Source organism: Mus musculus, chromosome 9, assembly GCF_000001635.26.
Source record: "Mus musculus strain C57BL/6J chromosome 9, GRCm38.p6 C57BL/6J".
Taxonomy (NCBI): domain Eukaryota; kingdom Metazoa; phylum Chordata; class Mammalia; order Rodentia; family Muridae; genus Mus; species Mus musculus.
In genome coordinates this window covers 106,038,514-106,065,880 of record NC_000075.6, presented here as the reverse complement: position 1 = coordinate 106,065,880, position 27,367 = coordinate 106,038,514, and the positions used below count along the sequence as shown (strand labels likewise).

Sequence of the window (27,367 nt, the reverse complement as noted above, 5' to 3'; positions counted from 1 at the left end):
CAGATCCGCAGATTCCCCCCACCCCCCTTACTGAATACAAGGCTTTGGCAATGCTAAGCAAATGCTCTACCACTGAACTACATCCTCAAGGCAGATGGCTCTACAGTCTGAGTGGTGCCTTTTATTTTATTATTTTTTTTGAGACAGGGTTTTGTTTTGTTTTGTTTTGTTTTGTTTTGTTTTGTTTTATGCATCCCTGGCTGGCCCTGAATTTGCTATGTAGACTAGGGTAGCCTTAGTCTCCAGAGATCCACCTGCCTCTGCCTCTTGAGTGCTGGGATTGAAGATGTGTGTACCACCTTGCTGGACCACTAGTGCATCTTTTGATGCTGTATAATATAGCACGACTAGGTCTTAGAAACGTAAACATGTTGGAATCATCTGGGACAGTGTTAAAACGAAGACTGGGAAATGAGGAGTCTTCATTTTAAACATTAACTGACTAATTACTCTTTGAAAATTTTATCCATGTCTCTAATGCAAATCAGTCATTTTTATGCCATCACCCCTTTCATTCCCCTCCACTCCTGAGGCACCCACTCTTCTTCCCAGTGATTATCACTGTATGCACATGTGCATGTATGTGTGCATGTGTGTATGTATGTGCATGCATGTGTATATGTGTGTGCATGTGTGTATGTATGTGCATGTGTGCACGTGCATGTGCATGTGTGTGTATGTGTGTGAGACCCACTGAGTTCAATTCAGAGGGAGGGGAGAGAGGGAGAAAGGGGTGAGGGAGAGAAGAGAGTCAGAGAGTATAAGAGAGTAAGAAAGAGAGGAGGGGGCAAATAGCCCTTTTATAGGAAGCCAGGCTGTTGCCAGGTAACTGTGGGTGGAGCCTAGAAGGCATGCTAACACTCTCTGTATCCCATTAAAGCTTGAAAATCTATTTTTGTGACATATTAAATTAGTGTCTTTGCTTATGCTGTTTCGAGATGAGCATTGCTTTGTAGTAGCCCAGTGACTTTGGAGATCATTTAGAACAAACATATGGGTGCAGTTATTGTAAAGATGGAGGCAGAGGTGTAGTTCAGCGGTAAAGCACACTAGCTTCAAACAAGACAAACCGGACCCCCAAATGGCAAAGCAAAACAAAAAAAGCAAAGAATCCGTCAGGTATCAAAGTCCTATATTTCCTTTCTTTGCAGGTGAACAGCACCCACCTTTTCTTCCCATTTTTTTTTTCCAGTTGGATTGGAATTTTTGCTCATCCAGGTTTTCTTTTAACTTTTTGATGAGATTGGACCAGGCACTTTAATAACAGACAGGCACTAATTAATTACAGAAATCTAGAGTCACAAAGCTGAAAAAGACCTTGGAGATTGCCTGCCAAGATCCAACCCTCTCCATTAACAGAAAAGAAAATGGCTCCTTACCTTTGCTAATTACTGAATAAAGTCGGCTCAGAAGGTTCTAGGGGGATGTAAATTAGAAACACAATAATAACGACATGCACAAAGCAAAAGCTCTCCTGCATAAAATTGGGTCTAACATAGAAATGGGATTTATATCTGTGAGTGCCATTTTGTGAACCTGAACTAGATTTAAAAACAAGTCATGTGATCTGAAAGCAGGAGACAGACAGTTTTCATTGTGCTAGCTTCAGACACCAGCTAGTGTGGGTATGCTCTCATATCCCAGCCCCGGATCTCCGATTTTGGGGAAACATTTTATTGGTGAAGGGCCAACTACATACTTATTCCTCCCCAAATTCTATTCCCTAATCTGTAGTTTTAATTTTTCTGAGTCAAGTATTCTGATGCATGAAGATTAAATAATTACATTTATTTTAGTGTGTGTGTGTGTGTGCGCGTGCGCATACGCACACAGAGGATAACTTACAGCAGTTTGTGCTCCTTCTATCATGAGGGGTCTTGAACTCAGGTCTTCTGGCTTGACAGCAAGCACCTCTTTATCTCTTGAGCCATCCTGTTAGCCTACCATGTGTGAAAATTTAAGGAGAAAATGTCCACATATCTAGCTTGTTTAAAGTAGTTTTAACTATGCACTACTCCTGCTGAAGTAATTAATAGTACTAGCTCTCTCATGGCTGCTAAGTTATTCACTCATTTACGTCCTAAACTAGATGTTATCTGTGAGCATCAATTTTGCATTCTCAATGGAATTTCGTCAATGGGATGATTATACACTAATTATAGCCTGAAATACCAGTGGACCTCCAAATTCTAGATTTAGTTTCCCCAGAGGGACTTGCAGTTTTTCAGGCAGAAGAAACATAACAGAGCATACCACTCAGCATTGACCCTTTCTAATAGTTTCCTATACACCCAACCGTGACTGATGTACGACCGGGAGATGAGGAAGAAAATCCCCAGGGCTGAAGGTGACTCAAGACTTATTTATAGGCTTCTGTACCTGTCAGACATACAGTGGTGTATTAGATCATGGGAGAATAGATGCCGTAGCTCCCACTCTTAAGGAACCCCTGTTAAGTAGAAGAGAAGACTAGGTGAAGCTTCGATAGATGCACAGGATGTTAAGTACTTGATCAGAGGAGATACAGGTAAAAACAGAACACTTGGGAGGAGGGTCAGGCAGGGGTTTGGATATGTCAATCAGTTGCACAGGAAAGAATACTCAAGGCAGAGGAAATAGGAACTGCAACCACAAAGGCACAGCAAGGTGTACTTTGTATCAGTTAGCTTTTACTATGTAACAAATAACCCCCCAATTTAACTTATTTAAGTTTGGACTGCTATACTATCTTCTACAGCTGCAGGCAACTAACCTTGCTTTTCCATTTTCAAAGGCTGCAACATAGATCTGTCTGTAGGAGTTGATACCTCAACCTCTTCAGAGCGAGCTCAGCAGGAGCTTCGAAGGTTGCTGCCGGAGCTGATGCAACAGCTGGCTTTTCTCTCTAACATCAGCTGTGAGGCTCCTGGCCAGATGGAGCCGAGGTTCCGATATGTGGTTCCAGGCTCCAGCGACCAGCCTGTCTTTGATTCCGGCTTTGAGAAATACAGCGATGAGACCATCCAGAAGTTCTTGGTGCATCAGGGTTCTGTAAACAACCGTATGGATGTAGACTTTCTGCAGTCCCTGGGAGAGACTGCCATTCACCTGTCTCTTGCTAAAGTGAAGGTACTGCATGCCTAGGACCCAGGCTGTGGAGCAGGGTAGGATACAAAAGCTTTTGTAACTGAAGTTAACAGAACTGACAAGAGGTGGCTTCCATTCATTGGGCATATTTTTATTAAGTCCCAGAGGCTCTGTGCTAAACAAGGAGGGAGCAAGGAATAAAGCCTTGCCTTCCAGCTGCTCACTGGTTAATTATCCAAATGCTTCCATGGCTTAACTCCTTCTTTTGCTTGTTTGAGACAGGGTCTCTCTGTGTAGCTCAGGCTGGCCTTGAACTCACAGAGCTCTACCTGCCTCTGCCTTACCAGTGCTGGGATTAAAGGGGTGTGCCACTATGCCCTACCTGCACAATTTATTCTCAAGACACTCAGGCTGCTGTATGGCCCCCTGGTCTCTTAGGTGCACTCATAGCTATTTTCAGAGTGAATCTGTTATTTTTCTCTCACTACCTTGAGCAGCCCAGGCACACCCACGAAGCTTCGTCTGTCTACCTGATGCCCCCCTAAATGGTATAATTCAGGCTTAGCTTACACTCAGTTTTATACTCCATCCACAGTGTCCCCTACCTGCCTTCTCTCCTCTTGTTAATGGCACTCTGCTATTTTTTTTTTGAATGCATAAAAGATGGAGGAGACAACTTTTGTAAAGTATCTTTCAGTGAATACTTTAGACTGTTTCAACAACAACACTCCTCCCCCTCGAGAAGGGGAGGGAAAGTTAAAATAAAAATAGATTTGTAATTTAGTAACCAATGGGTAAGTCAGAAGGAATAGGCTGGGCACAAAAAAAAATCACTTGTATTTTAAGAATTGTGACCAGGTGGTAGTGGTATACACCTTTAGTCCCAGCACTAGAGGCAGAGGCAGGCTCTGAGTTCTGAGTTTGAGGCCAACCTGGTCTACAGAGTGAGTTCCAGGATGGCCAGACACAGAGAAACCCTGTTTTGAAAAAACATATATGTATGGTATATGACATATACTTGTATATATTTATATATACATATATATAACTTATCATATAAAATTATATATAAATTAAAATATAAAAATAAACAAAATAAATATATTTATATATAAATAAAATAAAAAATAAAAAAGAATTGTGTAATTTATAGCATGTGCTTCTGCATTCTCTTCTTTCTTTCGTTTCCTCCATTCTTCCTGCTCTCTTCCCTTCCCTCTCCAACACTCTCACCACCTCACCTCTGTTCCCCAGGTCCTTTTAGTGTTTACAGACGGACTTGATGAAGACCTAGAGAGGCTGAGGAGAACCTCAGAGTTCCTTCGCAGCAGAGGTAAGCACACCTCTGCATGTGTTCTGAATGGACTGGCCCCTCCCACCTAGGCTGAGTCCCTTATGCCTCAGGTGGGGATGGGCCCCAGGAAGCCACCTGCCCTAGTGGGTGGAGCAGGGTTCCAAAGGGCCGAAGCCTGGTGTCCCTTGTGTGAGTTGGGGATGTAGAGCCGTCTCCCACTCCTAGCAATTGCAATCTAAAATTTAGAAGCGCAATCTTACTGTGCATCCTCAAGAAGAGGATCAGAATATGCATAAGTAGTCATGCGATTACCAGAGTTCTCCTTCCTTCTTTCCTTACCAGGGTGATATATATAAACACACACACACACACATACACACATATATACATATATGTATATATATCTTCAATATATATTCAAATCTCAAACAAAAATAAAAAAAAAAGCATTTGAAGAAAGGCAAGATGACCATTGATAGTTTGAGGTTAGCCTGGGCTTTCTTGGAAGCACTGGGCCAGCCAGGGCTACATAAGTAGAATCTCAATGAAACAACCAACCAACCAAACCAAACAGCACCAACAGCAATGAAAAAGAAGGCTAGTTGTATTTTCCTCTTCCCCATCTCCTTCCCCTCCTCCTCCTCCCCCTCCTCTTCCTCTTCCCCCTCCTCTTCCTCTTCCCCCTCCTCTTCCTCCTCCCCTTCCTCTTCCTCCTCCCCCTCCTCTTCCTCCTCCTCCTCCTCCTCCTCCTCCTCCTCTTTCTTCTTCTGTTAGAGTCTTGCTGTGTAGCTCAGTCTCAGCAGCCCAAACAGTTCCTGCAGCCCAAGCAGGCCTCGAACTCCTGACCTTCTTGCCTTCGATTGCATGTTGTGGGGCTGCAGATGTAAGCCACCTCACCTAGCCTGGGAACTTCTTTCAATTTTCACAAAAATGCAGCTTGAGACGAGACAGACTGAGGATGTGGTGATGGTGGGACCGTGAGTGACCAACTGAGGCAGAGACAGATGGGTTCTAAAGATGGGTAGTAAACCTCACCTTTGACATTTTGAAGGGCTCTCCGGACTGCTGCTCATCGGCCTGGGAGGTGCACATAAGTTAGAAGAGCTGCAGGAGCTGGAGTTTGGCAGAGGGTTTGCCTACAGGCAGCCTCTGAGCTCCAGTCTGCCATCCCTCCCAAGCGTCTTACTGAAGCAACTCGTGAGTCCTCTTCCAAAGCTTTGTTTTTCACTTGGTCCTGATGGTGGTAATGGTGGTGATGATGGTGACGACTTTGAAAACTTGTGGAGGGGTGGGATAGGGGGGTGAGGCAGGGGGAGAACTTTGCCTGTCTAGTGTGTAGTGTGACCCAGAAGAAAAAACCACATGTGACACAGGTTCTGTGTTTCAGGACACAATTGTGGAGAGGACATGCTGTAACATGTATGCCAAATGTTACGGAGACGATGGGATCAGAGGTGAACCTGGGAGTCGAGGGGAGCAGGTAAGAGTTCCTGTGTGAGGATGGGGAAGGGGGAGGGGTGACACTCAGTACCCAATGCATACCACTCTTACGTCCTCACAGCCTTCTTCCTAACTCTACAGTCCTAGCAAACCTTTCAGGACCTTGTTATTTTACATATGTGATCCTGAAGTTCTAAGAGTAGACAACCTGCTTCCCAAATTGTACAAAAGGCTGTGTGGAAGCTGAACTCCTGCGTTTATCTGACTTCACTATAGTCTAGTCTTTCTACCATATAACATTACCTTTTTATATTTTTTAATTGATTTTCAATTTTTTTATTACATTTATTTATTTGTGCACATATGTGTGTGTGCACACATGCAGGCCATAGTGTTCACGTGGAGGTCAGAGGTAAATCTTTGAGAATCAGGTCTCTCCACTGTGTGTGTCCAGGGATCAAATTCAGGCCATATGTTTTTATTTTGTTTTTTGTTTTGTTTTGTTTTGTTTTCTTCCTTTTTTCCTTTCTTCCTTTTCTTTTTTGAAAAAGGGTTTCACTGTGTAGTCTGGCCTAGAGCTTGTTCTGTATACTATGCTGGCCTTGAACTCACATAGATCTGCCTGCCTCTCTTTCCCAAGTGCTGGGTTAAAGATGTGCACTGTGTCCAGCCCAGGCCATCAGGTTGCTCACTTTAATGTCTGAGGTAGTCTTTTTCTGAACCCAGTGTTCCCCATTGGGTAAGGCCAGCCAACTATCCAGCAAGCTGCAGAGTTCTCCCCCTGTCCCCTCCTCCCAGTGCAGAGATTGCAGGTCTGTGTTGGTGCACCCAGCAACCCAGGGCTGGCCAGGTTCCAAGGTTCCCTGTTCATAGGAACCAAAGTTTTGTGATAGGCAGGTACATAGCCTCAAATCTGAGCTACTGTGTTTGACACTATCCTTGACCCAGGCAGCTAGGATGACTTTGAGCTAAAGATACAGGTGCATGCCACCATCCCTGGCTGGAATGAGGGTTTTTTTTTTTAAAGTGTTTATTTTTTTTATTAGTTGTATGTACACCCCCATGCTTAGCTGGTGCCTGCAGAGGCTGTCCCATCCCATCCGTTGTGGGTGTTGGGAACTGAACTTGAGTCTTCATCAAAAGCAGTCTGCTCTCTTAACTTGAGAGCCATCACTTCAACCTCTGGGATGCGTCCTTAATGGGTTCGAAGATCAGTCTGATCGGTTGGAAGCAGTGCAAAGTATGCAATGGTTTTTGTTTTGTTTTGTTTTGTTTTGTTTTGTTTTGTTTTGTTTTTGAGATAAGGTCTCAAGTGGCCCAGGCTGGTCTTGAACTTATGTAGCTGAATCTGACCTTGATGTTTTGATTATCCTGGTTTCAGTTCCAAGGACCAGGATTAGTGGTATGCGTCACTGTGCTTGGTTTATGCAGTGTTGGGATTTGAACCCAGGGTTTCATGCATGTCAGGCAAGCTCCCTGCCAACTGAACTACATCCCTGGTCCTATAAAGACTTGTTGAAAAAGAAACTGAAGTTAGTCCTTAGTGACAGGTTTCTCTCTCGTGTTCTTTAACATTAGACTAGAGGGTTGAATTTCGGAGCCTCTTACTGTGTGTGGCGACTGAGTCACCAGGTCACCAATGCTGGCGTCTGGAGGGTTAGAAAAGAGCGATTTCCCTGCTTGCTTAGAACAGAGTGCTTGGTTGTATTGAATTTTACAAACATGCCTCACTGATTTTCTTGGTGAATTTTAGGTTAAATAAACAAATCTACCTTTTAAACGGCAAGCCAACATTCCTTAGGATGATACAGTTTTAGCTTAAAACCGAAAACAAAACAAAACAAAACCGAAGACTAAACAAATTGAGTAAGAAAGAAACCCTTCCTCATGAGTCGGCTGAAGCCTGCCTGACCTTTTGCAGATTTTGTTTTGCTTTTTTATTGAGATTTAGTTATTTTATGTATCTGAGTGCTCTGTCTGCATGAACACCTGCATGCCGGACGGAAACGGAAGAGGGCATTGGATCCTACTATAGATGGCTGTGAGCCACCGTAAGGTTGCTGGAACCATGAGCAGTCTCTCCAGATCCTGCAGACTGTTGTAAAAGTAAGGTTGAAGACCTGTTTAGGGCTAATGCTTTTCCTCCCCTTTAAACTTTAAGCTAGAGCCTAGTCTCCGTCTGAGTTTTCATGACAGAATGGCTTTAAAATGTTGTGTAAGCACAGCAATAATCTGACGAGCCCGACACATACATGTTCCTGTTCTCCCTGCTGTACAGGCCAAGGGTCTCCATGTCCGTGTACTTCCTCCAGTAGCTACTAGATTTTTTTAATTTTTATTTTATTTATTTTTATCATTATTATTTTTTTTAATTTTTATTTTTTTCGAGACAGGGTTTCTCTGTGTAGCCCTGGCTGTCCTGGAACTCACTCTGTAGACCAGGCTTGCCTCGAACTCAGAAATCTGCCTGCCTCTGCCTCCCAAGTGCTGGGATTAAAGGCGTGCGCCACCACACCCGGCTGATAACATGTAGACATAGTGAGACAAGGCTATCTCATAGTAGCAATTAAATTATTTTGCATAGACTTGAGAAATGATGAAGAATCTAGAGTCCGAGTTACCTATTTCAGGTTCTTGTTTTCTCAGGGAGAGAGGGGTTTGGACGGGCTCCCTGGCCATCCTGGTGAAGAGGGAGACCACGTGAGTACTGCATCTTTTCTCGTTCTCAGCCTCCCTTCCTTTCTTGTCCCCTCTCCTACCATTGGCTAAACCAAGGAGATTGGTTACTCTTGTCAAGCCTCCATGATTATGGACTGGCGTAATGAGAGGAGCTGAAGAGTGATCATGTCCATTCCTAATATATAACACAGTCCCTCAGTTCTTTCTTGAGTGGCAGTGAAGGCTCTGGAATTACGGTGAACCACTTAAGGTTTGCTATCTCATCCCAACCCTAGGACGTGCTTCAAGGGAATGGTGTGCACCATTCAGTGAACATAAATGTGTGTTAGAGAGAGAACTGTAGGGCAGGAGAGCAGCATGTGGGGGGCCATCTTCACCCCATCCCAACAATACCAGGAAGACACACGAATTCCATGGGTTTCAGTCGATTTTTAAAGTCCTTTGTCCTAGGAGCTTATTTGAAAGTTGATTTGCAGGCACACCCCTAGTTGTCAACCTTTCTGGGTCTCAAGACACGGTCCTACTCTTTATCACCCCAGTCTTATTGAGATTTAATTGACAGATGGAACCTCATGTCCTGAGGTATGCAAACTTGATGTTTTCATATACACCTGTGCTGTGAGATCGCCATACAGTTGAGGCCATTGGTAGGTTGGTTACACGGCAGTCAGCCCTTTCTCGGGTGTGTGGTGAGAACATTTTGGATCAGCCTCCTTGGAGAATTTGGAGCAGGTCATGCTGTGTTCACTGTGGCTGTCATGCTGTGCATTAGAGCCCAGAACTTACTCACTTACAATTGAGTTTACACCTTTTCACCCGTGGCTCTCTAGTCCCCCATCCTTCAGTCTTTATGATCTTAACAATTACTGAGGACCTCACCGACATGTGTGTGTGTGTGTGTGTGTGTGTGTGTGTGTGTGTGTATCCCAGCTTGGGGTTTATTCTTGTGATATCTATCCTAGTTAAAACTGAGAGAGTTTTATTTACTTATTTCCTAATGACAAAAAACCCCACTAAGTGTTAATATACACAAAAATCTTACTTTATAAAGAATGAACATCTTTGACAAAACAAAAAGCATCATCAGGAAAAGAACATTCTTTTACACATTTAGCTTTTAGGAGGCAGCTGCACTTAAGTCGCCGCTTCTGCCTCTCGACTGACCTGGTACCACTTTCTCTGTAGCTCTTCCTTCCCTCCAGCTCATCCTGGGGAGAGAATGAGAGTTAAAATAGAGAACCACTCTGGAGGCCCATAGCCGCTCACCAAGACTGAACTGCCAAACAGGGAGCAATCATGGGATGGACCTATGCTCTTCGCACACGTGTAACAGATATGCAGTTTGGTTTTCACATGGGACTCCCAACAGCTGGACCAGGGGCTTTCTATGGCCCCGTTCCCTGTCTTTGGATCCCTTTCCCCTAACTGGGCTGCCTAGTTCTTCTGTGTGTTGATATGCCAAGCTAGATGGATATCCATGGAAGCCTTCCCTTCTTTGAGGAGAAAGGCTGAGCAAGGACAGGAGGAGGTGAGGAAGGGGAGAGGGAAGGGCTGCGGGAGGGGAGGGAGGGGAAACTTATGAAGATGTAGCAAAGTAAATAAATTAAAATAAAAAAGATTTCCTTGAGAAGGAGGTGGAAGGAGGAAGAAAATAACATTGGAGTGTAATTGGGAAAAATACTCCCTGTGAGCTCCACATACAAATGTAGATATTTTCTTTTCTCACCTGTTTTTTTTTTTAATTTATTTGTATAAAAGTGTTTTGCCTGCAGATGTATCTATATACTACATATGTACCTGGTACCCAGAGAAGCCAGAAAAGTGTCAGATCCCCTGGAACTGGAGTTACAGGCAGTTGTGGCTGCCATGTGGGTGTTGGGAACAGAACCAAGTCCTCTGGAAGAGCAGTCGTTGCACTTGACCACTGAGCCATCTATCCTGCCCCTCCACCTGTTATTTTGAACATCTACCCTGTGTGATAAGCAGAAATTAAAGGCAACATGTAGCTGCCAGGACTTGTGTGAACCAATCTACTTTGCAGTTTTGGGAGACTCCTTCAGCCCATCCCCAGCCCTTTTCTTCAGTTAGCACAGCCTCACTGAAGTGAGTTTTGCCATTTCACTTAGAACTAGCAAACATATACCTCCTAATTTTTTGATGATGTTTAAAATGTCCTTTAAATGTTATTTTTTATATGCATGGGATGGGTAAGTGAGCTGGGCCCACATTAGATATGTGTAAAGTCCCTCATTTAGGGCTCTTGGATTTCAGACCACTAGGAGAGCTCAGGCCTCCACTGGCTAAGGGATAGTTTTGTTCTCAATTTTTCTAACATCATAATAGCCAAGATATCTTTATAGACTTCTATGACAGAGTTAGAAATATAAGGGGAATTTATAATTTTAAGTTTTATTATTGTAGCACTTTATTTTTTTATTTTTATTTTTTTCCATTTTTTATTAGGTATTTAGCTCATTTACATTTCCAATGCTATCCCAAAAGTCCCCCATATCCACCCACCCCCACTCCCCTACCCACCCACTCCCCCTTTTTGGCCCTGGTGTTCCCCTGTACTGGGGCATATACAGTTTGCGTGTCCAATGGGCCTCTCTTTCCAGTGATGGCTGACTAGGCCATCTTTTGATACATATGCAGCTAGAGTCAAGAGCTCCGGGGTACTGGTTAGTTCATAATGTTGTTCCACCTATAGGGTTGCAGATCCCTTTAGCTCCTTGGCTACTTTCTCTAGCTCCTCCATTGGGAGCCCTGTGATCCATCCATTAGCTGACTGTGAGCATCCACTTCTGTGTTTGCTAGGCCCCGGCATAGTCTCACAAGAGACAGCTACATCTGGGTCCTTTCAATAAAATCTTGCTAGTGTATGCAATGGTGTCAGCGTTTGGATGCTGATTATGGGGTGGATCCCTGGATATGGCAGTCTCTACATGGTCCATCCTTTCACCTCAGCTCCAAACTTTGTCTCTGTAACTCCTTCCATAGGTGTGTTGTTCCCAATTCTAAGGAGGGGCATAGTGTCCACACTTCAGTCTTCATTCTTCTTGAGTTTCATGTGTTTAGCAAATTGTATCTTATATCTTGGGTATCCTAGGTTTGGGGCTAATATCCACTTATCAGTGAGTACATATTGTGTGAGTTCCTTTGTGAATGTGTTACCTCTTTAAAGGAGATGAAATGGATGGAGCCTGTTTTAATAATATATTTCTTTCACTTAATATACCTACATGACTTCAACACAGTTCATAATATATAACATATAAATCAACAAGGTATTTTACTTTGAAATACATTGTCTTCCACATCTGCTGTTTTCATGTATAGCACCTTTCTCTTTGGAGTAGACACCTTTTGAGAGCTTGGCTGTGGACTATTGTATTTGACAGAACAGTGCTAGCCAGTATTATTTCCTTTAAAGTGTGTGTGTGTGTGTGTGTGTGTGTGTGTGTGTGTGTTGCTTGGAGGTGACTTTCAGGACTGGGTTCTTCTTCCATACTGTTGAGGCAGGATTTCTTTTGTTTATGTATTGCAGACTTAGGCCCACTAGTTTGGACAACTCTTGACAATTCTGTCTCTGCCTCTTGTCTTGCCACATGAATACTGGATCACCGATTTCTATCACAGCATCGGGCTTTTTACCCGGGTGCTGGGCACTCAGACCAGGCTTGCTCATCCGGTACTTTTGCCCACTGAGTCATCTCTCCAACCCTCTTTTGTGTTTCATGTAATTTCTTACAAGAGAAGATGACTTCACTGTGGGTTGTCCTCTGAACAGCTCTGAAGATTGTTTTTCTAAAAATGGTCCAGTTTCCCTTCTCAGTGCCAGAGATATCTTTGTGGGTAGAATGCTGTCAGAGGTGTGAACATAAATTTGTATGTTCAAGTTGAACATGCCTAGGAATAGATAGTTTATTCTTCTAGATATCATACCTCTCTCAAACGTGCCCTCCAAGGAATGTTCTGAGGCTGAGGGCATGACCCAGTGGGTAAAGTGCTTTCTATGCATGGTGACCTGAGTCTGGGTCCCAGAACTCCTACAAAGCTAGATATTGTAGTGTGCACACCCATGGTCCCAGGGCTCATATGCAGTGAAGATCAAGAAACTCCATGTTAAACAAGGCAGAAGACAGGAAGGCAAAGTTGTCTTCTTCCTTCCATACCAGGGGACCGATGTGCTTCCCATACACAAAACACACAAACACAGAGACACCATGCACAAGATTAAAGAAAAAACTATTTTGTTATGTTCATTGACCTTGTGGGTGAGAGAACCTAAAAGGGCTCAAAGGCCAGGTGTTCCTCCATGTTTGGGGTCTCAGCTGGGCTGCTGAGGCCTTCTGGGACCCTAGAGATTGAGATTGGAGGACCCACCTCAGGAGTGGCACCTTCTCTCATGTGACTGGCATCTCTGCTGAGATACTGGATTGACACAAAACTCAAAACCTAGCAGGCAATTCTATTATATTAAAAAAGGAATTTGGCTAGTGAGATGCCTTGGTGGGTGAATGCGCTCGCTGTGTAAGCCCCACAACCTGAGTTTGATCCCCAGAATCAACAGTGGAAAGAGAACCAACCCCTGCAAGGTGTACTGTGACTTACACATATTTACTGTAGTCCCTTACACCTGTGCACAGACATGCATATGTACACACATACACGCACACACACTCTTCACATACGCCAATAATAATAAACTTCAAAAAATTAGAAAACATTTACCTGTCCTGGTGGTATGTATTTATAACCTCAGTATGGTGGGAGCAGTTTAGTGCTAGCCTGGGCTACATAGCAAGACCCTGCCACTCACTCACAAATATCAAACCAACCAACCAACCAACCAACCAACCAACCAACCAACCAACCAACCAACCAACCAACCAACCAATCAACCAACATAAGTCAGGTACATGCAAAGTAGATTTCCCCAAACCCTATAAAGATAAGGGGACAACAAGGTAGTATCAAAGTAATCAGTTGCCAAGGTGAGGTGACAAACAGGGACCTTAGGGACAGGAAGGATGTCACTGGTAACAAAGTGTTAACAACAATTAATTCTCTGTGAGATCACAGTTTGAGCTGTCTGAAGGGAATATTAAGACAAATCTGAAGTTTGAAGTCTGAAGTTTTGCAGGGTTAAGCATATCCTTTTGCTTCTTATTTGGGACTCCAGCTTGGCCAGTTGATGAATTTGTAATCTGAGGACCTTGTAGGTCAACATCTGGCCAGGTGTTTGAAGGTGTAAAACTGTAGGGACCATCTATGTTCCAGTCCCTTTGATGGGCATCACTGCTGGTTTGAATTGCTTTGTGGGTGTCTTGGTTAGGCTTTCATTGCTGTGAAGAGACACCGTGACCCAGGCAATCCTTACACATAAAACATTTAATTGGGGCTGGTTTACAGTTCAGAAGTTCAGTCTGTTATCATCATGGTAGGAGGCATAGAATCAGCAGGCAGACATGGTGCTGGAGAAGGAGCTGAGAGTTCTACAGTCTTGATTGGAAGGCAGCCAAGAAGTCGCTCTCTTCTGCACTGGGTAGAACCTGAGCACTAGGAGCCCTCAAGGCCCACACCCTTTGCAACAAGGCCACACCTCCTAATAGTGCCCCTTCCGAAGAGCCAAACATATTCCAACCACCACCGTGGGCATGGAGACAGAGTATCTTCCCGTGTCTTTCTTCACAGGGACAAAGAGGCCCCCGAGGTCTTCCTGGACTTCGAGGTGAGGAAGGATGTCCAGGTGTGAGAGGACCTAAGGTAAGTGTGACCTTGAACTTTGAGATTCTTTGCCTTTCCTGTTCTCATCCCTTGTGTTGGAGAAACATCATAATTTCTCACCACAGCTATGGAACTTTAGCTGCTAAGACTGAAGGTGGCCAGGAAGTAAGACCTATAGTTTGCGGGGAGGTGATACCCGAAGACCCCGAGAGTGAAGTAATGGTGTAAGACAGGGGAAAGGGACCTAAAAAGACAACTATCAGATTCTGCCTGTGGGTGGAGCAAGTTCGTGTGGAGGAGGAGCTCTGGTGGTCAGTGTTGAACATGAACCTGAGCCTTAGGCACTCGAACATGAGGGAGCTGGGGGTTCTACTCTAAATCACCCCAGGAAAGAGATGGGCCGGTCCTAAGAGGAATTAATTCTCGAGTACTTTAGCCTGACCTGCATCTGGGGAGAGCAGGCTCTGGTCCCAGGAGAGGGGGAAGACCATTAGGACAAGAGTTGAGTGTGCTAATGGTTGGGAGGTAGGCTCGAGAACCCCAAATATCAACAGCTAAGGGGGAGAGGGGCAGGATGCCTCTTTTTTAAATGGTTGCATTAAATGGAACTGAAGCATCCAGGATTGGAGGATCTCCTTCAGTAAGGTCAGAAAAAGTTTGCTGATGCTGGTCTGGCCCACTTCCCAGACACTGGGCCCATTACCTGCCATCTTGGTCTCTGTCCTGGCCCTTCCTTCTTCATCTGTGTCCAGATAGTGACTTTCTGGCTCCCACTTGAAACTCTCTCTCTCTCTCTCTGGGCATGGAAGTCTTGCCTTTTTCTCTCCTGTCCAGCTATATGCTGTCCAGCCCTTTATTTTAACCAGTCAGAAGATGGTGGAGAGCAATGTCTTACAAAATACTGAGAGTCAGGAGATGCTGCATAACAAAGACAAAGTACCAAAGCCTACTGCACCCAGATCTCTGGGTACAGAAATCAGCGTTGGAATACACAGAACACAAGAACATACCCCCAGCATCTCCTATTATATTCACTGGGCAAGGGGTAGGGGGGACGGGACAGAGACAGAGACAGAGACAGAGACAGAGAGACATATCTAATCAGTATATTTTCTTCAATCGAGGAAACCTGACTTTGTAAATGAGTCAAGGGTTTAAAAAGCTCATCAAGACAGATCTAATTTCATTCTCGCTCTCTCTCTCTCTCTTTTTTCTGAAAGTACACCTCACATAATCTCACATGAGCTAACCAAGCCTTTGCCACTGAGCTGTATCGCCAGCCCTCAGTCCTTTTTATCTTAGTTTTGAATAATATGTATGGGGTGTATCTACGAATAAAGTCTTATTTCAGTAGCTGCACATAGAGGACACCAGTAGAGCGCAAGCCCCTCCCCCTGCTTTCTGTTCTTCCCTTTCACCACGCCCACCTCTGGTGACCACTATTCTACATTTGGGCTGACTTTTATTTTCACTTGTAAATATTTCTATAAATGTATTACTAGTCTTTTGTGTCTCCCTTATTTCATTTAATACAATGCCTTACAGTTCCAAGTGACAAAATGTTTCTTTATTTCTTTTAAAATGATTAAATAATATCCCATTGTGTATCTATATCATATTAAACAAACAAACAAATTAAAAAAAAACAAAGCCCATTCCTCCATTGGTAGGTATGTAGGTGGATTTCCTAACTTGGCTATTGTGAATATTGCTATAGTAAGTGCAGACAAGCAGGTTTCTTGTTTTTGTATTTTTTTCATGGTAACGTCACTCTTTTAGGTCCTAATTATTTTTTATTTCTTCATAATTTCAGGGAGCAAGAGGATTTTCAGGAGAGAAGGTAGGACCGTCTTCCCTCTCCTTGTCCTGGGTGGTAGCTCCTTCGGGAAACACAGTACTGAGTCCATCCCTGTTCTATGGCTTGAGTGACATCCCTGATTCTAAGACAAGGAGGTAGAGCTTGCCAAGGCACTGCCTGGCTGATGGGTGACAGTTCAGGGGACAGATATTTAAGCTCAAAGATGGCCACATATATTATTTTTAAGCTTGGATAGCTCTAGAGTAATTAAACTACCATTTCTATCACATGATGCTCTAAAAGGAGTCCAAGGTGCGGTGGGGAGTGTGGGGTCAGGATGTAACATGTTGAGGAGGGGGTGATGAAATGCGGTCCTCACAGTCAATGAAGAACTGGAATCTTGATTCAGAATCAAAGTGTCTATTTGTTCACATATTTGCTCCAGAAATACAAGCTGCACACCCTCTACGTGCCCCCCAATACCGTGGTGGAGTATTTACAATAGGATATGACAGACAAGAACTATGGGCTGATCTTACTCGGGAGTTCGGAAACCTTCTATCACTTCCTGTAGCCTCTGGCAAACATGTCACATCAATTCCAATTCAATACCTTACTGTGCTTAGTATTGTGTGCTAATTGAATCTTATTTGGGTTTTAAAAAGAATTCCTTTAAACTTGATTTACTTTGGTGGACAATAGGGATAAGCCCAGTGTGAAATAGCTTTTCTTTTCTTTTTTTCCCCCTTTTTATTAGATATTTTCCTTATTTACATTTCAAATGGTATCCCCTTTCCTATTTTCCCCTCTGAAAACCCCCTATTCCTCCCCCCCACCAACCCACCCACTCCCACTTCCTGGCCCTCGAATTCCCCTACACTGGGGCATAGAACCTTCACAGGACCAAGGGTCTCTCCTCCCATTGATGACCTACAAGGCCATTCTCTGCTACACATACAGCTGGAGCCATGAGTTCCTCCATGTGTATGCTTTGATTGGTGGTTTAGTCCCTGGGAGCTCTGGGGGTACTGGTTGGTTAATATTGTTGTTCCTCCTATGGGGCTGCAAACACCTTCAGCTCCTTGGGTCCTTTCTCTAGCTCCTCCATTGGGGACCCTGTGCTCAGTCCAATGGTTGGCTGAGAGCATCCACCTCTGTATTTGTCAGGCACTGGCAGAACCTCTCAGGAGACAGCTCCTGTCAGCAAGCACTTATTGGCATCCACAATATTGTCTGGGTTTGGTGACTGTATATAGGATGAATCCCCAGGTGGGGCAGTCCCTGGATGGCCTTTTCTTCAGTCTCTGCTCCATACTTTGTCTCTAACTCTTTCCATGGGTGTTTTGTTCCCCCTTCTAAGAAGGATCGAAGTATCCACACTTTGATCTTCCTTCTTCTTGAGCTTCATGTGGTCTGTGAATTGTATCTTGGGTATTCCAAACTTCTGGGTTAATATCCACGTATCAGTGAGTGCATACACATGTGTGTTATTTTATGTCTGGGTTATTTCACTCAGAATGATATTTTCTAGTTGGAACTAGCTTTTATTTCCTGATTGTTTTTCTTCAAGAGATGGTATGTGTGTGTGTATGGGCATGTGCATGCACGTACTGCACATACATATGTTTTAAGACAATGTTTCACTATGTAGCCCAGGTTGGCTGATCTCTTGATCCTCTTGCTTCAGATTCCTGGGTGCTTGAATTACAGGTATGGCCCAGACCAGCTATAAGGGCCATTTTTAGAATGGGACATCCATTTGGGATAGTTCATCCAGTTTGGCAAAAGGCTTGCTCATCTTTGCGGGAGTCTTTCTTATCCTTTTACCACACGTGTCACCCCCACCCTTTTTACATGTCTCTCTTTTTCCTCCTTCTCCCTCTTCTATAATATCGCCATGACTCTTCTTCTGACTGGAATGGTCTGGAAAATCAGTAAGAAAGGGTTTGGGGAGACAAAGTTGTTACTTTTTAATAATTGGACCTGGTGTTAACATTGTTTTAGCAACTCTACCCTTTTGACAGCTGAAAGAGAAACACTAGCAAGGAAATTAACTACCAGAAGCACCTCACACACTGCTTCCTGTTTCTAACTTCTGCCCTTCCTTTCCGCAGGGCAACCCTGGTGAGGAAGGTGTTGGGGGCTTGGATGGAGAACAGGTATGGAACTATCTTGCTTTATGTTTTCTCCCTACTACTCTAGCATTATTGTGTGTGTGTGTGTGTGTGTGTGTGTGTGTGTATCTGTGCCAGTGCATACATGCCAGAGGTCAGGTTGCAGTAATTCATCTCTTCTTTCATCTTGTGGGTCTTGGTGATTGAATTCAGATAGTCTAGATTGGCAATAAGTGCCTTTACCTGATAATCTATCTTGCTATCTCCCTCTCGATCTATAGATCCCTGTAATCTATCTATCTCCCTATCTATCTCCCTATCTATCTATCTATCTATCTATCTATCTATCTATCTATCTATCTATCTATCTATCTATCTATCTCCCTGTTTGTCTGTCTATCTGTTAAGACAGGGTCTCACTGTGTAGTCCTGGCTGGCCTGGAACTTGCTATGTAGACTAAGCTGGCCATGAACTCAGAGCTCCTCCTGATTCTGCCTCCTGAGTGCTGAGATTATCCATTTCTGGCTCCTGATCTTTGTACCAACTACCTTCAATTCATTAAACTTTTTTCTCTCCCTTCTGAGAAACATCTCATAGCAATATTTTAAATTAATTATATGAAACTTTACTAGAGTGATTTTTTTAAAAGTTGAAAACTTTAATTTTTTCATTGGTAGACCAGACTGAAGAACAAATACAAACACACACCAAGACACACACACACCAAGACACCCCCCACCCCCACATCTACACACACACACACAGTGTATTTTGATCATACACCCCCATTATCTTCTCTTCTCTTCCCCATCCCATGGAACCCCACTTCTTCCTGATTCCCCTTCCTATTTTCATGTCATTTCCTTTGTGGTCCACTGCTTTTAGTCTGGGTTGGCTGCATAAGCATGGCTGAGGAGATTCATTCAGGCAAGGGCAGCTTACCTGTGGCTACAGCAAGGACAGGATTCTCACCTCACAGCATTAACCATATGGCTCCTCAGGGGAGGTGTGGTCTCGCCACTGCATGATGGAGTGTTGAGGACCAGTCTTGTGCACGCAGCCACTGCCACCATGAGTTCTTGGCGCAACCACCGTGTTGGGTCCAGAAGACTGCTTTAGACAGCGCTTCACACTGTCTTCTGCCTCTCATATTCCACCCCTCCTTTCACAGTGTTCCCTGAGTCTTGGAGTGAAAAAGTATCCTTTACTTTACAGAGTTCACAGTATTAATTTAAAAAAAAATTCAAGTTAGGGGGCTGGAGAGAAGGCTCAGCAGTCAAGAGCTCTGACTGCTCTTCTAGAGGTCGTGAGTTCAAATCCCAGCAACCACATGGTGGCTCACAACCATCTGTAATGGGATCCGATGCCCTCTTCTGGTGTATCTGAAGACAGCGACAGTGTTTACATAAGTTAAATAATAAAAAAAAATGACCTAATGTTTCTTTTAAAAAGATTTAGTATGTAAAGTTCATGCTAGTATTTAATAGTTGATCTCTTATGCACCTTTGTACATATTTGCCAGTATTCTTTATTCTTATTCACCTTCCTCTCCTACGTCCCCTCTTCCCTCTTGCTTACTCTACCACAAGTAGGCCTCTCATCTGTTCTCATCTTAGTTTGGCATCAATACTGTTACAGTGAAGACAGCGTTTCCTGACTGGTCCTGTTACTGTGCACACTTGGCAGGGTTTAAACTGAGCTGTTTGTCCTCATCCACCCAATACATGGGCCCTTAACTTTAGTCTGCCCCTTCCCAGGCTGCCTGTCATGATCCTGAAGTTCATTTCTGTCTTATATTTTGTTAAGTTCCAGCAATTAGACATTAAAAAAGTAGATTTATATTTGTGTGTGTGAACACATGCCCGTGTATGGAGGTGCCTGTGGAGGCCAGAAGTGGGCTCTACATTCTCGATAACTTGAGCAGAAAGGACCACGTGGGTCCTGTGAACCAAACCTGGGCCCTGTGGAAGAGGACTTCACGGCTGAGCTGTCTCTCCAGCCCCAGCTTTGTTGTCCAAGTTGTCCTATAGAGCTGGTCTTCTTTTAGCTTTGCTCCCACATTTATTAGCATCACAGATACCTTCCTTTTAATAGTATATATCTTAAAAATGGAAACAAAGTGAAATGAAACAAAACAAGAAACAACTGGCAGACTTTCCGTTAGGGTCAGGCTCATTGTAAACTCCCTTGGCTTTTGTTTCTCTGCAATCTCTTTATTTTATGTTTTCTAGTTCAGAAAAAAAAAAAAAAGATAACTCACTGAGTAAACAATTCTGTTTTGAGAGTTGTCCCTTCTCAGCACTTTGAGAATGTCTTCTTAGTTTCTGTCTTCTTTTGCCTTGGATTTTTCATTATTACTTCTAAGAAGCTGTCAAAATAATTATCTCTCAGCAAGCAGCATTTCAAAAATATATATCAGGTTGCATTAAAATAGTCCCCATTGCTGTTAGTTTTGACAGTTTCAATAAGACGTCTCCAGGTGTAGGTTTCATGTTATTTATTCTGCTTGGAACTTGTTAAGCCTTTGGATCTATTTATGCCTTCTACAGATCTTAGAAAATCCGTAGAAAATTACCCTATTGAAGTTTTAAGCTTCGGTATTGTATTCGTCAGCTTCCTGTCCAATAATGAGATACCCAAGTTGATTTGCATATAGAGAGAAAAGGCTCATTTTCTTGGCTCATGATTTTAAGATTCAAGTCCGTGGTTAGGTGGACCCCTTTCTCCAAAGCCCTCGATGGGGGAACCCCAGAAGAGAATTCTGGGGAGCGTGTGGTGGGAAGATCTGCTCTCTTCATGATTGGGAAGAAGGAGGAAAAGAAGAAAGGGCTGGGGTCCCAGGGTTCCCTTCAAGGGTTCGATCTGGTGGCCTGAGGACCTCCCACCAGGTCACACCTCTTAAAGGTCCACAGCATCTCCTCGCACCCACACGCTGGGATCAGATGCATCACGTAGACTTCGAGAGACATGTGAGACACAGAGCATAGCATCTGTTTCCTTTGTTCCATCCGTTCTCAACCTGTGGATTGCAACCCCTTTGGGGGTTGAACAGCTTTTTCTCAGGGGTCACCTAAGACCACGGAGAAAATACAGAGATTTAAGATTTACATTCTTAAGCTTTGGTTTCTAATTTACTATTTCTGACTTTACTCTGCGATTTAACATGCCCGTAGAATTTTAAATCCACTCATTTTTTTTTTCCAGTTCAAGAAGTTCTAATTGATTCTCTTAAAATGCTATCTGCCTTTTCTTCATTGAGAACACTAAGAATTTCTTTTTATTTGTCATCTTAACGTATGAAATCTGGTAACTGAGATTGTTTTTGGTGTGAGAGTTACTCAGGGCCCCTGATCTGTCCTCTTGCCAAGGGTGCTAATGTACATTCTCACTCTTGGCTAGAATGTAAGATGACACAAAGAAAGCTTCCAGAGTGACTAATAGGATAAAGATGCCTTGTCTATTTTCTTTTTCTTTTCCTAGGGCGATCGTGGAGCCGCAGGGCCATCTGGAGAGAAAGGAAGCAGCGGCAGTCGGGTAAAATATGCGGGTGTTTTTCTCTGTCATCTTTCTGATGCATTATCAGACAGCAGCAGTTTAAGCAGTTGGAAGGAATCATCTAGTGGTTTTGTTTGAGTCTGAGTGTGAAAGGCAGTAATTCACATGACCCTTTGAAAGCTTTGCTTGGGACCTGAAGGGTGGATTATGAACCTAGTTGCTGAATGTAGGACTTAACCCGTGTGCTTTGTACCGTGAGTGGGTCACTCTGTGACTCATAAGCTCTTTATGGGTCCCTGTCACTGATGACATAGTCTCCCACCAGGACCCTTTAGCCTCCCTCCCAGCCAAACTATACCAGTCTCTGCCTCTAGAACATTCCTCATGCTTACCGGCCCCTGTGTGTTTGTCCATGTTGGTGTTGCCACTCCCCACATGCATGCCTTTTCCACGTTTCCGTCCTCAGTGCTCATTTGAACACTGACTTGTTTTTGATTGTCTGGTTCCCTTTCCTTCTTTCTCATGATAGTTTTTCTGATGTTGTGGGAGACTTTTCCTGGGGAGGCATGAACCAATGCCTCCTCACTCCAGATAGCAAACCAAGGACAGACCAAAGTAACGATTCTTCCAGAGTTCAGAGTCCTGCTTGGTGAAATGTTGAGTTTATTGGGGTCACTTACAGATGTCTGGGTGAAAGGTTACTTATGGGGTATGCATGATTAAAAAGAAACTAACTGTATTACCAAAAGGCCCAGCACTGCATGATGATGACTCCCAGAGACCGTAACCCTGCAACTCTAATCGTGACTGCAGACAACTGGATAGGTCAGGTTACAGAATCTCCTCAAACAAAGGCTCCAGATGGCAGAGCACCTCCTCTCCTCACCATTCTTTACTGCTTCCATAACTTTGGGGAACCCTTGTGAGTCTTAGATATTTCAGGAACTTCCTGAGACTTGTGAGTTGCTTGCTTCCTGAATCGAAGGTAGCCTTCCTCCAGGATAAAATGTTTCAGTTAGGAGTAGTTGCTACACAAGCCTCCACTCTGGCTGTTTATAGGGATCTCTCTCTTCTTTGTGTCTTTGCTGGTGATTACTTTCTGTTTCCTGTCCTGGATTTAGTTCTGTAGAGGGGAAGGGAGATACCTGTTGCATGGACTTTACTTCTCCTATTCTGTGCCCATGGCAGACATTACTAATCGAGCATAGACTCCAACTTGGCTAGAGGAGCCATCTCATGAAAACCTAGAGTCAATGTCTATTTATTGCTAGGTTTACATAGGAGGTTAAATTTATTTGCTTGTCATTGTTTGTACCCTGGGTGGAATTAAGGTAGTGCTTTTATTTCTGGGATGCATGATCAGGGCTGTGGATCAGCTTCCTGATAGGGAAACAGAAGGAGAGAACTAAAATGCATATCTCTTTATTAAGGTTTACTTTCCAACTAGAAAGTCCAACTAAAAACGAGGACTTTGTGGGTCATAGTTTGGAGACAATGTGGGACACCATGCTTCCCTAACATAAAAAGCTTTATGTTTCAGTTAAATTGAGATAAATTCAATAAATATCCATCAGGTGTCTTCTACCCAAGACAACATTTTGCTACCCACAGGGAGTGATTCAACAATAAATATGTCTTGGCTATGGCTAGCAAAGGGCTAATAAATAACCTGTATAGTTTATACAAAGACTGTAGTACAAGGTTTGCCATGATCAAGGATGTCAATGGTATAAATAAAGTGTTACTGGGACACAATGGAGAAAAACACAGAGTCTTTCCCCTTTATTTGGTCAATCATCAGTATCAACCAAGCATCTGTTGGAACCCAGACATAATTTAGAGTGGAAGGTAAAAACAGATGTACCTCTGGATTTCAGGACTGACTTTCCTGGGGAGAGACAGACATTGGTCAAGAAATCGTGAAAGTAGATATAAGATCGCCACTGAAGTGAATACACAGGTAGAGAAATGACAGGGTAGGGACTGGCCACTGCATCCAGGATGTGCTGAAGTGTAAAGGACAAAGGACCAAGCGGCCAAGAGGGCTACCATTGGGACTGAGGCATTTGACCAGAGACCGAGGGAGAGAGGGGACCTCAGAATTCCAGGGACCACGAGAAGATGGGTATTTGGTTTTTCAGACCTCTGTGAGAGTGGATGGGAGAAAGACACCAAAACAGGGTATTTCTAGTCAGGAAAAATCACAAGAAGACATAAAGGCTAGGAGGAATGTCCTGAAAGCCAAGGTCAATTCAACACTTTTTTTTTTTTTTTTTTTTTGGTTTTTTGAGATAGGGTTTCTCTGTAAAGCCCTGGCTGTCCTGGAACTCACTTTGTAGACCAGGCTGGCCTCGAACTCAGAAATCCACCTGCCTCTGCCTCCTGAGTGTTGGGATTAAAGGCATGTACCACCACGCCTGGCCCAACACATTTTTAAAAATGGCTTTAGTTTTTCTTCCCACTTAGTCATTACAGGGCTATCAGCTGTTTCTGGGTAAGGGAGGCTACAGGCCTGGGGGATGATTCTGGTTGCATGAAGTGGGAGTTGGACAGAATCTAGGAAGAAGTGCAATAAGCCAGATACTCCGTGCCCAACTCTTTATTGAACATTTTAATAAGATCATGCCTTACGCTCCTAAATGCTGCAGTATGTATCAGCAATCATGCCTCGCCTCTCCGCCTGTGAACTCTGCTAACCCTATCAAGATGCATGGTGGATAAAGTTGACTGCCCCCACGTGACCCCACTCCTGCTTCCCCCCTCCCATGTGATTCTTTATAGAGCATCAGGGAGGGGTGAAAAGACCAAGGCCTGAGACAGTGAGGAGGCCTGGGTCCTACTGTGTGCAGCAGAATTAGTTCCTGAGATCCTACTGTGTGCAGAAGAATTAATCAGTTCCTGAGATGTGAGAGTCAAGTGGGATGATACTCCGGCAGGGTCCGGCAGAGGGAGACTGCAGAAACAATACCATAATGTGACTGTGAATGTTTTAAGCTTCAAGGACTCCCCTTAAATCCTAGCTCCCCATCCCCCTTTTATACTTTCCTTTTAAGCATCGAGTGATTTTATGATGTGATTCATTTTTCATTTTTTTCCTTTGTAATTTAAGGGCTTGACAGGTCTGCCTGGACCAGCTGGACCTCGTGGGGAGCCTGGGCTGAGGGGAGATCCGGTGAGTGATGGCTGTGGGTTTTCTTCTGCTTTTGTTCCTTATTCCTAAGAGCCGTGCAGAGGCTAAGAATGGCCTGTTCAGTCTGTCTTTACTGCGTCGAAATGAGCTAGAGATCTGAGGGTAAAAGCATCTTACACATCTGGGTGTGGAAAGAGCTGGGACTTTAATTGGGCTGGACCTCTGGGATTATTGAGCGAACAAGTCTGGGCAATGGAAAGGGTCCTCCTTGATCCCCCTCCTCCCTGCCCCGCCCCGCCCCCTCCTCCCTTCTCACCTGGTGCTACAAATAGAACCCTGAGCCTTGCACATGCTATGTGGTTATTCTGCCTCTAAGCCAGCGCTCCAGCCCTTCCTCCTTCCCCTTAAAACCATTCTTCCTTTTGTCTCTACCTTTTCCTTTCTTTTTCTTTTCGCTTGCTGTCCATTTGAGGAAGGCCACCTTTTGTTTTCTCAGGGGGATCCTGGAATTGATAATCTCATCCAAGGCCCCAAGGGAGAAAAGGGAAGGCGTGGACATCAGGTAAGATGGTTGGAGGTTCATGTAGGGATGCCAGACAGGCTCTTTCAGAACACATGGATACTTTGCTGAATCCCCATTGGCTGAATCCCCACTGGCTGAATCCCCATTGGCCGAATCCCCATAGGAGGTGGGGCAAAGCCACAGGGTTCCCATCTTCCATGGACTCAGGAGCCCTGAATGCCAACCTCCCCTTACTGCCTAATCCTTGAGTTCTTGTCTTTACCATTTCTTTTTCCTACACAAGTTCCCACCCCCTTGTTACTGCATGCTAGTAATGGTTTTAAAGTGACCTTAAGCCTATTCAGTCTTTAGGTTCTTGCCTAAAATGAAAGCCTCAACTCAGGGAGGTCTCGACTCTTCTCTGCTGTGAGTTTCCTGGCATGCTGTGCTGATCTCAAAGTCATTATGCAGCTGGCTCGCTTTCCATCATAGCCGGAGCTGACTGGTGCAAATTGGGTGGTAGACAGTTGTAAAGATGAGATGTCTGTCTAGTTCTGAAGACTGGAGCCACCACAGTGGAAGACATTAGAGAGAGCAAAGAGACTTGTCAGCTTGACGGATGCTAATGTCTCCGAAGCCAGTTTTAGATTTTCATGTCTCAGACATTAAAATGCACGATTCTGAAACATGCCTAAGATAATGAGTGTCCCAGTCCTCATATCTCATGGTTCCCAATTTCTGGGCATGCGATCTGGATAGCAAATATCTGCAACTGGAGGGGAACCTTGACTTTGAATTCCTATTTTGGATCCTTTGATAAAACCACAGGGCTTAGATTGTGGCTAGCTAGAATCCATGTTATGTATATCCAGGTCCTGAGTGGAATTCAGCTTGGGACAAGGTCATTTCTATGTCACTGTGTGGGAAAGCGGTTTCACCCAGTCATTAGTTATGGTTGTATTATACAAATAGCATTGGGTTGTTTCCCCTCAGTAGGTTAAGGTCAGAGAGCCATGTGAATGGCTGCTCCCTGGGACTGAGCTAAGCACACATAGCGGAATCCACCCTTAGCAGCTCCTAGGCCTCAGGATCCTCATTTGGAAGATGGGTAGATGAACCATCTGGTTTCTGTGAGTCATTGGTTGTCATGGTAAGAAATGTCATGAAGACAGCAGAGCCATAGAATGCTCATGGCTTGCTGCTAGAAAGGAATCCAGGCTTCTGAACACACTGTTCAGTGTGGTGGCCATCACAGCACCACAACTGTAGTGAGAGCCTCAGGGCCACAGCTTCCAAAGGCCTCCATCCTTGACTTTAGCCTGTTAGCCTTGACTCCATTCTTGTGTGTGGAACAGAAATTGTAACTGTTTCAGATTGTGCCCTGTATGATTGAATTTTGTGTCTCTTGTGGTTTCTTTTCTTATGCTGGGCTCAAAGAAGGGTGTTAGTGAATATCCTTTGAATAGACTTAGATGATAGTAAATTACTCCTTTACATAAGCCATGCTTGATTAGATTCTGCCAGCGATTAGAAGATAGACCGCTAGGGGGCAGTATTTCCTTGCTATTATTTCCGAGAGGCCCTGGGATCAGTGTCACAGTTAAGTCTGGAAAATTCCTCCGAAATAGTGTTTCCAACAAAGCAGAGAAATTGTATTACATACCTAGTGTGGGAAGGAGTGGAGAACCAATTGTGCAGGTCAGGAGTGGAAAAGCAATCTCAGACACACACACACACACACACACACACACACACACACACACACACAGAGAGAGAGAGAGAGAGAGAGAGAGAGAGAGTGAGAGAGAGAGAGAGAGAGAGAGAGAGAGATAAGAGAGACAGAGAGAAATTCCAATGCCTGTGAGTTGATATCTTCCTTAAAGCTGATCAGGGGACAATAGAAAGACTTAGCTCCAATTATTATTATTGTAGTGATTTTAAAAATAACTAAAAATTAGACTGGGACTGCGGCTCAGTTGGTAGAGTACTTGTCTAGCAATGTACAAACCCCACCATGTATAAGCTGGGCATGGTGGTACACATCTGTAAGGCCAGCACTTGGGAGGTAAAAGGCTGGAGGACTGGAAGCTGAAACTCACCCTTGGCCCCATAGTGAGT

General features: G+C 44.0%; 1 protein-coding gene across 3 annotated transcripts in view; it reads left to right on the top strand.

The window, feature by feature from the left end:
* Window positions 1-27,367, top strand: part of Col6a4 (collagen, type VI, alpha 4) — a 106,511-nt gene that overhangs the window by 30,948 nt on the left and 48,196 nt on the right. For 2 of the 3 annotated variants that reach the window (NM_026763.2, XM_030244544.1), the window contains exons 9-19: window positions 2,774-3,108; window positions 4,321-4,399; window positions 5,412-5,557; window positions 5,748-5,840; window positions 8,447-8,500; window positions 14,177-14,248; window positions 16,023-16,049; window positions 18,122-18,166; window positions 21,603-21,656; window positions 24,727-24,789; window positions 25,244-25,309. In NM_026763.2, coding sequence (NP_081039.2) covers window positions 2,774-3,108; window positions 4,321-4,399; window positions 5,412-5,557; window positions 5,748-5,840; window positions 8,447-8,500; window positions 14,177-14,248; window positions 16,023-16,049; window positions 18,122-18,166; window positions 21,603-21,656; window positions 24,727-24,789; window positions 25,244-25,309 — 1,034 coding nt within the window. Of the gene's footprint in view, window positions 1-2,773; window positions 3,144-4,320; window positions 4,400-5,411; window positions 5,558-5,747; window positions 5,841-8,446; window positions 8,501-14,176; window positions 14,249-16,022; window positions 16,050-18,121; window positions 18,167-21,602; window positions 21,657-24,726; window positions 24,790-25,243; window positions 25,310-27,367 lie in introns of those variants that run through there. The other variant, XM_011242907.2, reaches the window with a different exon arrangement.